This window comes from Acipenser ruthenus, chromosome 7, assembly GCF_902713425.1.
Source record: "Acipenser ruthenus chromosome 7, fAciRut3.2 maternal haplotype, whole genome shotgun sequence".
NCBI classification, from domain to species: domain Eukaryota; kingdom Metazoa; phylum Chordata; class Actinopteri; order Acipenseriformes; family Acipenseridae; genus Acipenser; species Acipenser ruthenus.
The window spans coordinates 22,075,181-22,092,724 of record NC_081195.1 but is presented as its reverse complement, the minus strand read 5'-3'; the positions used below and the strand labels follow the sequence as shown (position 1 = coordinate 22,092,724).

Below are 17,544 nucleotides of genomic sequence, written 5' to 3'. Positions count from 1 at the left end.
AGCCAATCAGATTAACAGATTTTATGTTATTTTTTTTTTCCTCTCCTCCCCTTCTGCGAGTGGAAAGAGAGGTAGCCATTTTGTGTAGCTTAGCGGAGCGGGACAGCACTCCGAGAGCCGCCGAGGGAAAAAGGTAGAGTTACAGGCAAAGAAAACACGAAACATGCTAATAAACTGTACTGTAATGACGAGTCGAGGATAGCGTGTAACAATGTGCTGGCCGTTGCTTTATTTAAAACACAACACAAAATTTACAGAGTGCCTTTGTCGTCGTTGTTGTTTTTTAAAAAAAAAAAATAGTTTACTGGAGTTGCATTCAATGAAACCGATTAAATTGGCATTATTTGAAGGGAAACCGCGTTTAAAAATACTAAAACAACGAAAACGTAAATGTGGTGTGTTTTAAATAGACGTTGTTTTGTGTTTATTTATTTTTAAATTGTACAGGCCTGTCGAAGCGCTTTTTTTAATGTGCTGTTTACAAGTTGGTTGTAAACAAACAATCTAATATTGGTTTTTTTTTCTAAAAAAAACAACTATTTTCTTTATTATTTTTTGTCTCTGCAGCTGTATATATATACACATTTAAAAAAATCACAGCGATAATAATACATTAAGAATGAGCTCGGTGGACGTCAAGAAACTGAAGGTACATGAACTGAAGGAGGAGCTGCAGGCCCGGGGTCTGGAGGCTCGCGGCCTGAAAGCGGACCTCGCCGAGCGGCTGCAGGCCGCACTGGACTCCGAAGCCTTGGGTGTCGGGGTAGCACCGCCACCGGCGGCCGTGCCCGGCGAAGGATACGCCGGGGACGGCGAGGAATTGGGGTTCGGCGAGGATGAGGGGGCCGATGACGGAGAGGATAATGCTGAAGACGGTAAGTGTGTGATGTTAGTGTGGTGTCCCTTTTTGTTTGGGGGGGGGGGGGTGGGTAGACAATACAGGAATAGTCTTATTGCATTGTTGTACAACGCTAAATTGCGTGCATTTGGATGCTCTCGATGTATTTTATTCACGCAGTGCGTTCGTAGAATTCAGCGTTTATATGTATGTGTGTGCGTGAAGGGTTCGCGATAGCTGCATATAAGCTCATGAAATGCAGTTTTATTTTGTCTGCATGGTACAGGACGGATGTGTTTGTTGTGTGCTGACGAATTTGTTGCTTGAGGCCGTGCGTGCACATTTCTTTGGGCAGTATTGTATTTGATCTGTAAAACGAAACGCCCCTTTTCGTCTGTGTTTGTTTTGTATTTCTGCCTTCACACGCGGCTTGAAATTCAGTACTTTTTTTTTTATTGTTTTTTTTTTTTAACTATTGATTTTGTAACATCAATTCAAGTAAGCTTATACCACTACTCCACACTGCTTATTGGGCAGCAGTGTGGAGTAGTGATTAGGGCTCTGGACTCTTGACCGGAGGGTCGTGGGTTCAATTCCAGCTGGGGGACACTGCTGCTGTACCCTTGAGCAAGGTACTTTACCTAGATTGCTCCAGTAAAAACCCAACTGTATAAATGGGTAATTGTATGTAAAAATAATGTGATATCTTGTAACAATTGTAAGTCCCCCTGGATTAGGGTGTCTGCTAAGAAATAAATAATACACAGCAATCAGCTGTGTTTATCAAATGGCCAAAATTAAAAGGCGCTTAAATACACACTGCAAACTGAGAGATTAATATCGTGAGTAGAAGAGAGAGAAATCGTCAGATTTATTTAAGCTTCAGGGGTTTCTAAATTTAGTGCCATTGAGTGGTTTAAAATGGTTGTAAATGAAGTGCCTGTTTTTGTTTTGTTTATTGTTCTAGACTTTGAACCTCTTGTGTGTTTTTTGCAGATGAGAAGGAGCAGGACGAAGCCTTGGGGCTGGAGACCGGAGACAGCCTAGCTGACCAAGACCAGGGCTTCAGCGAGCTGTCGGCAGATGGGCTGGATGATACTTCAGTCAAGGAGGAGAGCAAGCTCCCCGCGGAGGGGGGCGAACTGCAGCAGCAGCAGGACTCCCTGGAAGAAGACCCCCACCCGGGTGAGACCAGAGCTCCGAAAAGGGAGCCCCTTATTCACAGGGGCCGGGATCAATTATTATAATTAAATACAGCAGAATTGTTTGCTGAAATTGCAATTATAATTACACAAAAAAAAGTTTGCTATTTATCAGTATGCTTTGAAAACCTGCATTTCTAAAACAAATGTAAAGTCTTTCCATCCTTAAACCACAGCTTCACTGGGGCAGCAGTGTGGAGTAATGGTTAGGGCTCTGGACTCTTGACCGGAGGGTCGTGGGTTTAATCCCTGGTGGGGGGACACTGCTGCTATACCCTTGAGCAAGGTACTTTCCCTAGATTGCTCCAGTAAAAACCCAACTGTATAAATGGGTAATTATATGGAAAAATGTAATTGTATGTAAAAATAATGTGATATCTTGTAACAATTGTAAGTCACCCTGGATAAGGGCGTCTGCTAAAAGAAATAAATAATATATGAATGATATTTTGGTATGCTAACCAGTGTTATTGAAAAGTGTGTGTGTGGGGGGTGGTGGTATTGTCTAAAATTGTGTATCTGTTTTTGTTTTGTGATGTATTTTGTGTAACTTTTTTTTTTTCTCCGTCGCAGAAGTGAAGACGGAGGTGAAAGAGGAGGAGTCTGCTCCGGTCACTGCAGAACTGGGTCAAGACGGGTCGGTGGAGCCCAAACAGGAGGAGAAGGAACGCTCCCCTCAGCACCACCAGAGCCGCAAGAGACACTACGACGAGGGCCGGGGCCGCGGCTACTACGAGCACCGCGAGGATAAGAGGTGGGGAGCGCCGGGGTTACCAATCCTGAAGGATTACTCCCGCTAGACCTGCGGTCAGTTAGAATTGCAATTACAGCACCATTTACTGAAGTTGCAGTTACAACTGCATTTGTGTTTTTGTTCAGTTTAGTTAGTTATGCTTGTCCTTGAATTTTAAAGTCCTCTTTTGGTGTTTTATCAATTCAGCACTATGGAGTGTTTTAACGTCCTTGACCTATTCAAAGCGTTTAACTGGAAAACTTGAATTGCAGGTCCAGGTCCCCCCAGCCTCCTGCAGAAGACGACGAAGAGGATTTCGATGACACACTGGTGGCCATTGACACCTGTGAGTATCAACTAGCGAGTCCAAAAAAAAAAAAAAAAAATACAGTAATAGACAAATTATTACATAAACATCTTGCTGTCAACATGGCACAAGTTATTAAATTGTGATGGAACAAGGGAGCATTGTAGACCTTGTAGCTTTGCCTCTGAGCCTTAAATTTCAAAGCTTTCTAAAGAATGTTTACAAATGTGTTTTTTTTTTTTTTTTTTTTTTATCTCCTTCTAGATAACTGTGACCTGCACTTCAAGGTAGCACGTGACCGCTACAGCGGCTATCCGCTGACCATCGAGGGCTTCGCTTACCTCTGGTCAGGCGCTCGAGTCTCCTACGGTGTCAACAAGGGCAAAGTCTGCTTCGAGATGAAGGTGAGTCTCTGTCCTTTAACCCCAGGAATTTCTGTCCCTTCAACTTTGTGTCGTATTGATGTTTTCAGGGCTGGAAACTTGGCGACACCCAGTCCTGGGTTTAAGAACGCCATTGAATTAAGTCTATTGAAATGATCAGGAGCCAGGAGTTTGAGCAGGGTTAGAAACTCACACTAGCCCTGCTGCTGCTGTACCCAGTGCTGGGGTTCAGAGCTCCCCTCAATGAAGTCTATTATTATTAATATTGAAATGATAAGGAGTCAGGAGTTTGAGCAGGGTTAGAAACTCACACTAGCCCTGCTGCTGCTGCACCCAGTCCTGGGTTTAAGGGCTCCTTTTGTTAAGTTATATTCATGAAATGACCAGGAGCCAAGAGTTTGAACAATCAGGCCCCTGGAAAATCCTATTGCACAGCAGTTTCACCCATTCCATGTTTTACTACAAGCTTGATTAGCCACAGTGTCTGGGTAACAAGCTCAGTTGTCTTATTAAACTCGTGAAACTAGGAATGGATCAAACTGCTATGCAATGGAAGTCTTATTAACATCCTTGTAGTGAGACAGAATTAACACTGTCTTGATTTCTTTGATTACATAATAAAAGGTCAATTATATAAAATTCTCAGAATCCTATAATTTTAGGTGATTCAAAACTTTTGGGCATAGGTGGAGTTCTGAAACCCAGTACTGGGTGCAGCAGGGCTGGAGTTGGCTTCCAGTGACCATATGCTGATGAAATGTATTTCTCTGTTGCCAGATCAATGAGGAGATCTCTGTGAAGCACCTTCCTTCCAGCGAGCCAGACCCACATGTGGTTAGAGTCGGCTGGTCTCTGGACTCGTGCAGCACTCAACTTGGTAACCATGCACACACAACTCTTGCAAAATAAGTTTTACATGAATGGAACTTTGTTTTTAATTAAAGCTAACAAATCCTTTTATTTAAAATATGTGTGTGGAAGGGGGGGGGGTGTTTCTCAATGCACTTTTGCTTAAGGGGTTGCAAGGTTGGAAATAACTCATGCCGGGTTTTAGTAGAAGCTTGATTAGCCACGGTGTGCATGTAACAAGCTCAGGTGTGTCTTATTCAACTTGCTATTGAACTGCTGTGCAATGTGAGTCTTATGTCCATTCCTAATAAAATCAAGTTGCAGTTCACGAAACCTTTAACAGATTAAAAAAAAGGTTGAATTTCACTATCGATTAAAAACCAGCTGGTGTTTTGCCTGCAATACATTTATTTTGTTTTATTATGTTGCTCACTAGAAAGCCTAATTTCTTATTTCCATCCCTGGAGTAGTGATTTGGCACGGAGCTTGTAAAACAGGCTGGTTGGTTCAGTCTCTATTTTGTGTCGCTCAAAGCGTTGTCTCCTTTGTGTTTTTTTAGGAGAGGAGGAGTTCTCTTACGGCTACGGAGGAACTGGGAAGAAATCCTCCAACTGCAAATTCGAGGATTTTGGGGAGAAGTTCGCAGAGAACGATGTCATCGGCTGTTTCATTGTGAGTTCTATTTGAACCTGGCACAGCAAGGGCTAGTTTGTCGGTCATGCTTTTTGAAATGAAACATTTTGTACTTTTTTTTTTTTTTTTTTTTTTTTTTTACTACAATGTTCAAAACTAATGATACAAGTACACCTAAAAAGCAGTCTTTCAGAACCTGTCAAATGTTTTACATATGTTAACTTTTCATAGATTTTGTCCATATAGTAGTGGTGTAACAGTAAGCTAAATGTTACGATACTTGTAATGGCCCTGATGGGTCGAGCGTCGCCCGAAGGGAGGGAGGGAGGGTTAGGTCGGCCAGGGTGTCCTCTGCTCACCGCGCACCAGCGACCCCTGTAGTCTGGCCGGCGCCTGCGGGCTTGCCTGTGAGCTGCCCGGAGCTGCGTTGTCCTCCAACGCTGTAGCTCTGAGGCGGCTGCACGGTGAGTCTGCAGTGTGAAAAGCGGTCGGCTGACGGCACACGCTTTGGAGGACAGCGTGTGTTCGTCTTCGCTGCTCCCGAGTCAGCGCAGAGGTGGTAACGGTGAACCAAGCTTAAGTAATAACTGGATATTCTAAATTCTGAGAATTATAAGTAATTGCCGACCTACTAAATAAAAAGGCGAGTCACTTGCCTTACTGAATGCGGCCATCGTTTTATTTTTTTATTTTATTCTCCAGGATTTCGAGGCCGGCGAGGAGGTGGAGATGGCTTACTCCAAGAACGGCAAGTGGCTGGGCGTGGGGTTCAAGGTGAGCAAAGAGCAGCTGGGGGACCGCGCCCTGTTCCCCCACGTCCTGGTGAAGAACTGCGCCATCGAGTTCAACTTCGGCCAGAAAGAGGAGCCCTACTTCCCCGTACCCGAGGGGTATACCCTGGCGCAGAGCGTGCCCCTGGAGGACCGGGTTCGGGGCACCGTGGGGCCCACCTCCAAGGCAGAGTGCGAGGTGAGAACGGGTGGACAGTCTAGGGTATGGATTAGAATATAATATAGATAGGTATCATTTTAATGCCTTGGATCGTAGTTCAGGTTTGCAGAGCCGTATAGAGGTCTATAGGAAAGAGAACTCCACTCAGCTATTACGCTAATGTTTCTCTGCCCATTTTTAAATGTATTTTCAGTATAAAATGACGCTGAAACTGTAACAACCAATTGTCCTCGGGCTTAGTTTTGAATGTAAAGGTTCCTAATAGGAATGTTTTGGGTGGGGAAAACTTCTCAATTTCAAATCCCATGATGCTATAAGAATATATTAAGGGACTGATTGTCCATATATATATATATTTTTTTGAAAGATGGTTGAGATTTAAAGTAAAGGGATGTTTTTGTGGTTGCACTGCGGCTATTAAACTCTCCTCTTGCTGTCTGTCTGTCTGCAGATCCTGATGATGGTGGGCCTGCCCGCGTCTGGAAAGACCACCTGGGCTGAGAAGCACGCAGCTGAGAACCCAGCGAAGAAATTCAACATCCTGGGAACCAACGCCATCATGGAGAAGATGAAGGTAAAAAAAAAAAAAAAACGCAAGACAAGTGCACTCCGCTTGATATGAGGCATATGACAACAGTGACAAATTTAGCAACGAAAGCACTGTAAAAAGTCATTGACAATGTTGTTGTTTCTAACGGGCAGCAGTGTGGAGTAGTGGTGAGGGCTCTGGACTCTTGACCGGAGGGTTGTGGGTTCAATCCCCAGTGGGGGACACTGCTGTTGTACCCTTGAGCAAGGTACTTTACCTAGATTGCTCCAGTAAAAACCCAACTGTATAAATGGGTAATTGTATGTAAAAATAATGTGATATCTGTATAATGTGAAATAATGTATAATGTGATATCTTGTAACAATTGTAAGTCGCCCTGGATAAGGGCGTCTGCTAAGAAATAAATAATAATAATAATAATAATAATAATAATAACGGGGATCTCGGACCCTGGTCCCGGAGATCCCTGATCCTGCAAGTGTTCTCGGTTTCTTTACATTATCAGTGGCTTCGCCCTCTGGGTTTACGTAGGAACCCTTGGGTGGGCATTAAATTCTTATCACACACTACCCCATGCATTATTCTTGATAATTGCTTATAATATTTTCCGTTGTTGTTGTTGTTATCATCATTGCTTGAGTGTTCTAGTGTATCGTTTTCCCCTCCTTACTATTGCTTGACCTATTCTTTGTATATTTCTCTGTTCAGGTGATGGGTCTTCGTCGACAGCGTAACTACGCTGGCCGTTGGGACGTGCTAATCCAGCAGGCAACGCAGTGCCTCAACCGCCTGATCCAAATCGCGGCCCGCAAGAAACGCAACTACATCCTGGATCAGGTACAGCAGTGCCTTCCCTCACACCCCCTCCCTCCCCCTCCCCTCTCCACAGCTTTCCACTGACACACCCTTTACTTCCAGCACAGCCAGCAAGACTTACAGCAACACCTTTTTCAAACACCTTTTGTTGCTGTTCCATTTTTATATAACACTTTTTTAAGTTGTGATTTATTGATTGTTGTGTTTTATAATAATCAAACCTTGTATTGTTAAAGGGAGGGGGATGTTTGTATCTTTTTTGTAAAGGAAAGGGAGCATTATTAGATGACAAAGCACTTGTTCCTTTTTCCTGTATCTGTGTTTTATTTGGGGGTTTTTAAGTGGGATTTCCCCCCCCAACACTGTAAAAGATAGTCCTCTTGAGATAATAGTGATGTTGAAAGCAAGCAAGTAAAAACACTGTCGTGACTGGTGAGTAAAGAGAAGCACTTACGTTGCTAAAGTAACATCAAATAAAATATCACTTTAGTTACATTTTATATACATTATTTTAATATACTTTTAGATATAAAGTAGAAATATTGTGGAACTGTTAATGTTTTTTATATATATATATATATATATTAAAAAAAAAAAAATGAAATAAACAGGTAAGTGATTTAACCACGGTTCACTTTTCAGGGCTGCTGTTGGCAGTTTGTATTAAGGTAAGTGCAGGTCAAATTGACATGCCTGTGTGGCATCAAAGGGAAAACTGTAAGTACTCCCAGGTAGGTATTTTATCTGTTTGTGTTTGAGGGCTGTAATGTTCTTTTCAACAAGGTGAGTAAAGGTAAGTGTTTTTTTTCTCGGTTGGGGGGACCCCTCCTTTTTTTGTTTAGGATTACATTATGAAGTTTAGATCGTTACGTCGTACAGTTCTCGTCTGTCGCAGCTGTTTTATAAATCGATTAGTAACTTACTCAAAGTTTGCTGTAGCGCAAGTGCCAGCCTCTTGGTAGCTTCGATTCTTGCTTTTTATTTTCTGTAGAAAAGAAGTTTGAAACGCAACTCGTATCCTGTAGTTTTTTAAATTGTTTGCCAAGTATTTCTTTTAAGTCTATTCTGTCATTTTCTGCCTGCATCTCTGTAGGAAGATTTATTAAAAATAAATGAAATAAACATGCACACAGGTTTGTAGGGTTGTAGTTTGGAAGACTGGCTAAATTCTTTATCGGGCACGTTCCGCAGTCTAATTAGGGGATTATAATTATTTTTTTTTATATTGGGGATAATTTGTTCAGAAACACAATGCTGGATAGCCAGCCCCATAACCCTCAAGCTACATTATTCCTTAGAATTTAAAAGAGAAAAGACGAACCGAAACGTTACTGCCAGATCACGAACCATCCATGACATACGTTTTCAAAGAAGTGTCGTGAGCTTCCAGAGGAATTCAAAGAAGCTTTTACAATTTCAGCGTTTCCTAATAAACACTACCAGCTTACACAGATCGGAAATGCAGGTCAGAGCCCCGTATTTTTTCGACATGCCAAGCAATACTGCAGTTCACAGATTGGGAGAAACGGGTGTGAGTTATCGCGACTGGAAATGAGAAGCAGCTCATAACTAACGCTCTGTGTGGTAGCAGACAACTGCAAGCTGCCTTCATGTGCGGAATATGAGGTTGTGTCTTTTGAGAAATGCAAATTTGAGGGTGGGAAATTCTGGGCTGCGTCTTTAAATTCGAAGGAATACAGTTCACTTGTCTTAGGTGCTTCACAGTGTAAACATTTTGAGTTTGTTTTTGTGGATTGCATTTTAAAATCAGTTCTTTTAAACCCTTGAAGTTTTACAAGCTGCTGTAGCTGAATGTGGCTTCTCTGTTGTGATTCAAACCCGTTGAAATATTAAAACAAAAAAATTAATACTTTTTTTTGTCTTTTTTTAAAGTTCAGGTACAGGGTAGTTGTCTATCCTCTTATTATCCACTGTTGATTTGCAAATCTCACGGGTTAACAATCTTATGAGCTTTGGTAACCTGCTTTTGGAAAATGCCGTGTGCACGCTTTTCATTAGTCGTCAGCACGAGACCAGTGTCCGAATTTAAATAAAACGTCTGGATGTTGGCTTGGTTCTTGACTTGAACCTGTTGCACGTGTTTGCTTGCTGTCTTTCTTGCATGCAATTTTCATTGGTAAACAAACAAAACTTGACGTGTGTTTTTTTTTTTTTTTTTTAATTGCGCACAAACATGTCAGGTGGTGTAACGTTCTTATGCTGAAAGACTCGTTTTTTCAAGTTTTGAATTGAAAATCACAAGTAATGTTTTTTTATTTATTAAATTAAGTAGAGAAATGGCGAACGTTGCGACGGAAATTTAAAATGTTGGATTTGTAAAATGAAATGCTGCCATGCATCGTGCTTTAGAAATTAACAATAAGGGATGAGTAGTCTTCAGTGTTGAAGAAAGCAGCTCCACAGTGAACGTGATCTCGTGGAGTCACCCACCTGACCGATGCATCGGCATTGAGCTGCACAACTTCTCCACAGAACCGCTGTGATGCGACTTGCGGACATCGATGAGCTGTTGAGTGTCGGGAGGGGCTATAAATGGAACTACCCGTCTGTATTTGTCAGTTTTGCTGGATATAGCTAATGGTGATATACTGTGTGTGCTAAATTTAATCTGGCATTGTGTGTGTGTGTGTGTGTGTGTCCTTCGTACTTCAGTGTTTTTAAATAAAAAACACACACAACGACCAGTCCCTTGCAAAAACACATCTTGCACCATGCCGATTTTGTCTTGTTTTTAACATTTTAATGTTGGTTACAGTGCGTTGTTGACTGGCAGTGGTTTAATGTGACTCTGAAGTCACTGGAGATTCGACTCTTGCTTTTTTGTATTAATGCGCGGCGTCCAGTTGCAAAGCAAATACGTTTCTGACTAGTAGCATGCTACACTGTGAAGCACTGGGTGGGGACGGTATCTTTTTATATAATGTAATTTTATGTAGTAGCCACAGCTCTGATCTTTCTTTAAATATGAGCCCCTTTATCTCGTACTAACCACCCCCCAACCCGTTTTTTTCCTTCCCAGTTAAGTGCAAAAAAAAAGCACTCTCGGTTTTCAAGGTAAGTGTGGGGTTGTGTGCTGCAACCATAGTTAGAGACAAAATAACGAAACCTTGTAAAAAAAAAACAAGAAAAACAATGTCTTATTTCATCGTTGCAGGCTTCCGAATTCCTCTCCGCTAAAGCCAAAAAAAAAAAAGGAAGCCAACCCAATAATGAACAGCTTTTGCCTCTTCTTTGTCACCATTGCTAGACAAATGTTTATGGATCAGCCCAGAGACGAAAAATGCGTCCTTTTGAAGGTTTTCAACGCAAGGCTATTGTAATTTGTCCAACGGATGAGGATTTAAAAGAGCGAACGCTAAAGCGCACTGATGAGGAGGGAAAGGATGTGCCTGATCATGCTGTGTTAGAAATGAAAGGTAGGATACTAGAAAAAAAAACAAAAAAAAACCACCTGCCACTGCCTCACACACACACACACACAACTCCAAAATCAGAAAAGAAAAAAAAAAACATGCAGATCTACAACTTTGTTTGTAGAATCAGTTGGAAGAAAAAAAAAATGGCCAGATTTTGTTTTTATCCTTCCCTCTTTTTCTTTTTTTTATATAAACTTTCACTTCTTTTTTTTTCCTGTTTCTGTTCCTTCTACTCGTTTTTTTTTTTCTTTTCTCCGTGCCCCCCAATTTTTGCGTACGACAGAAATAAACACTGCAAACCCGGAATGGAAATCCGTTCAGGCATTTGTCTGCACACGATAAGAATCTGGGGCGGACTGATTAATTGTCTGGCAATTATCGTATTGTAACGGTGCCTCCTTTGTATCGTGATACAAGTCCACAAGCACAATGACAAAGCTTGCTGTCGTTCACTGACTGGTTCTAGAATGAAGTGTGTTTTACTGTTGGTATAAAAACTCTCCTGAATTCCATTACATTTGTCTCAACGTTGCTAAACGATCACTTGATGTTATGAACTGTACAATTAATCCATCAGGACTATCACATGTATTGTGACATTTGGAGTACAGTTGCCTTCCTAGGTAAGTCTGCCTTTACATAAATCCATGTGTCGCAGATTTTTGTCATGTTAGTGTAGGCTTTAAATGTGGTTGCCACCCGCATACGTAACGTAATGCCAAGGGAATTTGGCGATCATTTTATGAAAATAATTATCGTGTAATCTTGTGACTGCTGTGCTTGCCTACATGAGGCAATGCTTTTGTGAAATATAACCAAAAGCTTCAAGTCCATTTTTAATGATGAATGAATATGATTTGCAGGCGTGTCCTGAAGACATACAAAACAGTCCATCAGTGATACCGTTCCCACTGCCTCTCTCTCTCGTTCCGTCGCTGTAGAAAAAACAGAACCCTCAAAGGGACTTGCAGATTCATGGCATTTTGAATCTGCCAGTCCAATAACAGTGCTCAAGGTTAACGCTAGAATCGTGACGCTAGGTAGGGTGGGGAGAGGATGCGTTTGGTGGTAGGTCAGATAAAAAAAAAGTCGTGATCGACAGCAGTGTCTGTGAAACAATTGAGTTTTCAGAAGCTGAAATCTTTTACCAAGAGCATTTCAAAAAATCCAGGGAGCTAGACTATGGGGTGTATCCCACCCCAACCCAAAGTAGTAATCAAAGATTGGGAAACTTCAGTTTTTTTGACAACCCCCCCCCCCTGTAATTTCACAAACCTTTTTGTACTTTGTTGCAGTTCTGCAGTATTTTGCATGTATCTAATTTAATATTTTAATTGAATTAAGTTATTTACATTTAGTAACCAGTAATGAATTCAGATTATATGAATATCATAGGAAAATTCTTAATATTGTCTTAACAATAGTCCGAGTGTGGTAAGGTTGTTAAGCCTACTGGGTTTGCAGTGCCCCTATTTCTTAATTAAAAAAAAAAAAAACTTCTTTCTACCTCTCCTTTTCCTCCTCCCTTTTTTTCAACTTTCTTCCCTTGGTGGTCTGGCTTTCCCTGGATGTAACAAAAGTTTGCTTCTCAAAATATCACATTTTATGATTTGAGAGGCAGCTTTTTTTTTTTTTTAAACCCAGTTTGTCTTCCTCCCTTTTTTATTTCTATTTTGCTCTTTTTTTTTTTTCTTGACATGATTTTTTTTTTTTTTATTAATTTTTTTCCCCTATCCCATTTTTTTTTCTTTTATTTTGATCTGTTGCTTTTCCTCTTTGCGGTGCCGGGCGCAGCTAACTTCGCTCTCCCGGAGTCCGGCGAGATTCTGGACAGCGTGACGTTCGTGGAGCTGGAGAAGGAGGAGGCGGAGAAGCTGGTGAAGCAGTACAACGAGGAGGGGAGGAAGGCAGGGCCCCCCCCGGAGAAGAGGTTCGACGGGCGCTCTGGAGGCTACAGGGGTCGCGGAGGAGGAGGGGGCTTCCAGAGATATGACAACCGCGGGGGACCCCATGGGGGGCGAGGGGGCTACCAGAGCAGAGGGGGCTCGGGAGGTGGCTACAGAGGAGGTAAGGGGCTGACTGAGGTGGATCCAACTGGGGTTTGATATATATATAATTGGAGAGAGAGAGACGGGTTCACATAACTTCTGTTAGGTTATGACATGAGTACCAGCAGAAATGGCTTGGTACTCGACAAAATTAGGGGTCTATCCAAATCGCTGTCCATAAATAACAATTTATATCGGGATATAACTGAGGTAGAGAGGGTGGAGGGGGTGAGGAGTAAAACTCCCTGTAACTACATCCCTCTACTCTGAATGGACAGCTAAATCAAGATCCCTGCTATCATTGGTTGCTTCAGGTGTCCATTTAAAGAAAATGATTGATATGAACTAATGAGTCCACCTATTGTTGGGCGTGTTTTTTTATTTTTTTTTTAAACAATTTTATATAACACCTTGAAGCAGGGATGGACTTTTTAGTCAATTGGAACCCTTGGGCCTTAAGTGAAATATGGGGACTGGTATTTAATTTATGGTCAACGAGAATAAGCTTAGTTACCCGGAGATCATGAGAAAATCGGGAGGTTTATACATACAGATATTTATTTACAACCAGTTCTATCTACAGTGACAGATTAATAGTGCAAGGATAGAGCATCAGCTGAGGATCCAGTAACGTGGTGCTGAGGTCAGGCGAGTCCAGCGCAGAGCAGGAGGGGCAGTAAATCTGTCTGTTTTATGCAGGGGTGGCAAAAGTTAGCCCTTCCACTCCTGGCTTTTGTTCCAACCTTGTTCTAAACTTTTTTTATTGAACAAATTGAAACCTCTAATCCAGGGCCAGAGGTTGGGTAGTTATTTATACTAGTGCGCGTCGGGTCCAATTTATTTTCACACGCGCAGTTAATTTGATGCGCTGTTTAAGTGTTTTTTTCCCACAGTCAAATGGGTTTAAAAGGCCCTGCATATCAACACTTACTAGGCATCTCCAGCCCTGCCCCACCCTTTCGTTCGCTATCACTTTCACATATGCTAAGAAATTAATAATAGTCGTACATACCGATCAATCATCTCCTGATCACTCGTTTTATCACCAAACTCCTCAATAATGCAATCCAAGTCATTATTTTATTATTATAACATCTCAAAAAAGTCTGTGATAGTCTCTGTGCGCTGATACACTAACAGCCAGCTTGTTTCCTTATGACCGGCCATATGGGATGCCAGGGGAAAGTATGACTATTCATGAGAGACGCCTTTTTTTTTTTTATTAATCGGCTTGTCTCGGCTCCTGTCGCTCCCACTCGGCCATTGAATGGTTTTCTCTGCTTTTTCCAGAGAAAAAACGACTAGAAACCCTTTTTTTTGATGATGTCGGACAGGGTCCGACAATGGACTGGATAGGAATAATTGCAATGTTGGACCAGGTCCGACAATGGACCGCAAAGGGTTAATGATAAAATAAATAATTAAAATAATTCTCTCTCTCTCTCTCTCTCTCTCTCTCTCTCTCTCTCTCTCTCTCTCTCTCCCCCCTTCTCCCCCCCCCCAGGCTATAACCGTGGTGGCGGCTACAATCAGAACCGCTGGGGCAATAACAGAGAAGGGGGCTCCGGAGGGCGGGGCGGATACAACCGGAACCAGCAGATGGGGGGGTACAACCGCAATTCCAACTACAGCAAGGGTGGAGGGGGAGGAGCCTCTGGGGGCTACAACCAGGTGAGGCTGATGGGACCAGAGCTGAAACCTGCTATGGAGTAGTAATCTCTGTTTTTTGGTGGAATGCAATTTTTACAGGGCTATTTGATTTTACTGTTCTTTTTTTATTGCAAGTCTGTGTTCCCTTGCAAATAGAGGTTTGTCACGCCTCCTGATTTCTCCAAAGTGATGTTTTATATGTGCGGTAGGAGGCTCCTCAAGGTTACAAAATCTGTTTTTCATGAAGTGTATGGGAAAACTACAAAGCCGTATGTAATTCAATATGTAAATGTTACATTCGGCAGGTTTCGTTTGACTTTCCGAAGCAAAATTAGTTAATTTTATAGGGTGATGCAAAACTTTTTGGAGCTCTCCAGCATCTCCTCTCCAATTCCAGCTTACGTAACCATAAATGTGTCCCCCCCTACTAGTGTGTGAGAAATACTTACAAATGTATTTCTTCTTTCTTTGTATTTCCCAGGCATACAACCAAGGTTATAACCAGGGCAACTACAACCAGGGCTACAACTACAGCAACTACCCTGGCTACAGCCAGGGCTACAGCCAGCCGGCTGCCACCACTGGGCAGAGCTACAGCCAGCAGCAGCCAACGCAGCCCACAGCACAGCAACAGCAGAGTTACAACCAGCAATACCAGCAGGTATAGACAGCCCTGCCCAGTGAGCCCTGCTGAGTCTGTGTCTGTCTGGGGGGGGGGGGGGGGTCTGCTGGGACTATAACCCATTTACCACCTCCTCCCTTCTCTTTTACAATGGTGTCCTGGGAGATGACAGACGCATGCTGTAGCACACAGTGTCCAGTCGAACTTTCTTTTTTTTTTTAAATATACTTTTTGAAAGCTCCTTTTTGTTAAATATATTCATCAACCCAACTTACCCTACCCTGATGTATTGTGATAATGTCTTCAAGTTTGGACAGATGGAAAATGATTAGGTTTGGGGGAGATTCAGAATTTTAATTTTAATCTTGCAACCCCCCCCCCCCCCCCCCCCCCCGTAGATATTATCTGGATTTATTGGTATTTTTAAACCTGTACATGCACTCATATGCTTTATCGACTCACAAGCGGTCCAAAAAGCATTGTGTCTATCACTGTACAACTGGTTATGCTGTCCCCCCCTGTATAAACCTGCTCTGGATTCACTTTCAGTTCACTGATTGATTGTTGTTATTTTTTTTTTTTCTATCTCACACCAGTATGCCCAGCAGTGGAGTCAGTATTACCAGAACCAGAGCCAGTGGAACCAGTACTACAGCAATTATCCGAACTACGGGAACTACTCTGGCAGCACAGGGACCGGGTCGGGCTCCCAGTAAACTTGTGCAAGCATCGACAAAGCAGGGTTTACTCTCCAGGAGTGAGGGGCGAGCAATCAAACTTGGCTGCCCTTTGTTTTTTTTGTTTTTTTGTTTTTACCCTTCCCCTCTCTCTCTTTCTCCCTCCCCTCTTCCCCTGAGGGGAGGGATTGGCGCGTGTGTTTACTGTGTCGTAATAAACCTGTCTTTGTTACATTTTAAGTTTTTTGTTTTTGTTTTTTATTTTATTTATTTTAAAAATAGTCAAAACCTGTACTTTTTAAATAGATCAACAAGCCTAAAAAAGAGAGTATTGGGTGTAATTGATTTGCAACTGACTTTTTTTATTTCATTTTGCTTTTTATTTTAGTTGGGGGGGAAATGCATTTTAATGCCTTTTTTTTTTTTTTTTTAAATACTTGAACTTGGCAAATGTTGTGGTGTTTAAACTATTGAATCTCGAGTCAGTGGTGGAGAGGAAAGGGGTAGGGGGAGTGTTTGCCTGCTATGTAGTTGATGCTTTTTAAAGTAGTACTGATACATTTGTAAATCTCCCCTTCTTTCTTGTGCTCCTTAAGAAAATAAGATGTTAATTTTTCAAGTCCCTCCTCTCCCCCCCCCCCCCCCCCCCCCCGTTGAATAAAAATACTTTTTTATATATATTCCAATGACGATTGTGTTTGCGAGATGTATTTAAAAAAATAAATAAATAAACTTTAAAAATCATTTTAAAGCTTTTTCCCCTACATCATAATACTTCCCTGCTGTGTCTGTTGAAACCCCGCGGTTTATTTTGCAAACATTTTTGTCAATGTGATTGTAACATAATTAAAAAAAAAAAAAAAAAAAAAATTTGAGTGGGTTTCTTTTTTCATCAGATTTATGTACACCCTTTTTTTTAAGCTGTTAATATTTTATCCTGAAACTTTGTTTTGGAGATTTGATTTTAACAGAGTGTGTGTGTGTTTTTTTTTTTTTTAAATGTATTTTATGTAAACTGCACATTGCTTCTGTGTTATCGGATGGAAACATGTTTTTGTATTTGAGAATATAATCGGAAAACTCCACTTACCCATGTGTGGGCTTGCTTGCTTTTGACCCTTTTTTGTTTAGTTTATTTTTTATTTTTTACTTGGCTAATGCCACAAGATGCAGGTTGTGGGCTACTTGTAAGATGCAGAGCAAATGATCATTTTAATAAAGGACTATTTTGTTAAATACCAAAAAATTTGGAAGTCAGCTGTGGTTTTGAACTGGAGTCATGATGCAAACCTCTGATATATTAATGTAGGTCACTGGATTTATTAAATGTGTTTTGCAGTGAAATATAACCTGACCTTTTTTCCCCCATCTCCTTATCGAAGGTGTGTTTTAAAAGACCTGTTCATTTTAGAGATGTCTCTAAATCAATTTAAGATATTGCTAAATAGCTTCCTGTATCTTTAAGGTATCTTAGTTAAATCATTCTGCAACATTTTAAAGAACCAATCGCACGAGTCCCAACAGGGCTTAAAGGAATGAGCTGTGACACTATTTAGCTTGTAACAAAGAACGCGTTGGGGGGACTTGACAAGTCTTAAATCTTAGAAGGAATTGAGTTGGTTAGACCGAACTAACATTTTAAGCACGGAAACCAGGACCAGAGGAGCACACGGTGTGCAAATTAAGTGGAGACGCTTCTATATGCAGGGAGTGGGTTACCTAGTCATGTTGATGTTAAATCACTGGGGTCCTTGGAGGAGATTGCGATCAGTCTGTAGCTAGGAACCGGACGGGCGCTGATGAACTGAATGGACTTCTCTCGTTTGTAAACTTGCGGCAGCGACATTA

General features: G+C 41.6%; 1 protein-coding gene across 1 annotated transcript; it reads left to right on the top strand.

The window, feature by feature from the left end:
- Positions 1-49: 49 nt before the first annotated feature.
- LOC117415501 (heterogeneous nuclear ribonucleoprotein U-like protein 1) lies at positions 50-16,566 on the top strand. The gene is made up of 16 exons (XM_034025979.3): positions 50-133; positions 568-875; positions 1,835-2,023; positions 2,614-2,794; positions 3,046-3,119; positions 3,345-3,484; positions 4,241-4,340; positions 4,872-4,984; positions 5,648-5,914; positions 6,348-6,470; positions 7,155-7,283; positions 10,531-10,699; positions 12,494-12,766; positions 14,252-14,418; positions 14,879-15,058; positions 15,616-16,566. The coding sequence occupies exons 2-16, from the start codon at positions 620-622 to the stop codon at positions 15,733-15,735; spliced, it is 2,481 nt and encodes an 826-aa protein (XP_033881870.2). The 5' UTR covers positions 50-133; positions 568-619; the 3' UTR covers positions 15,736-16,566.
- The last annotated feature ends 978 nt before the right edge of the window (positions 16,567-17,544 follow it).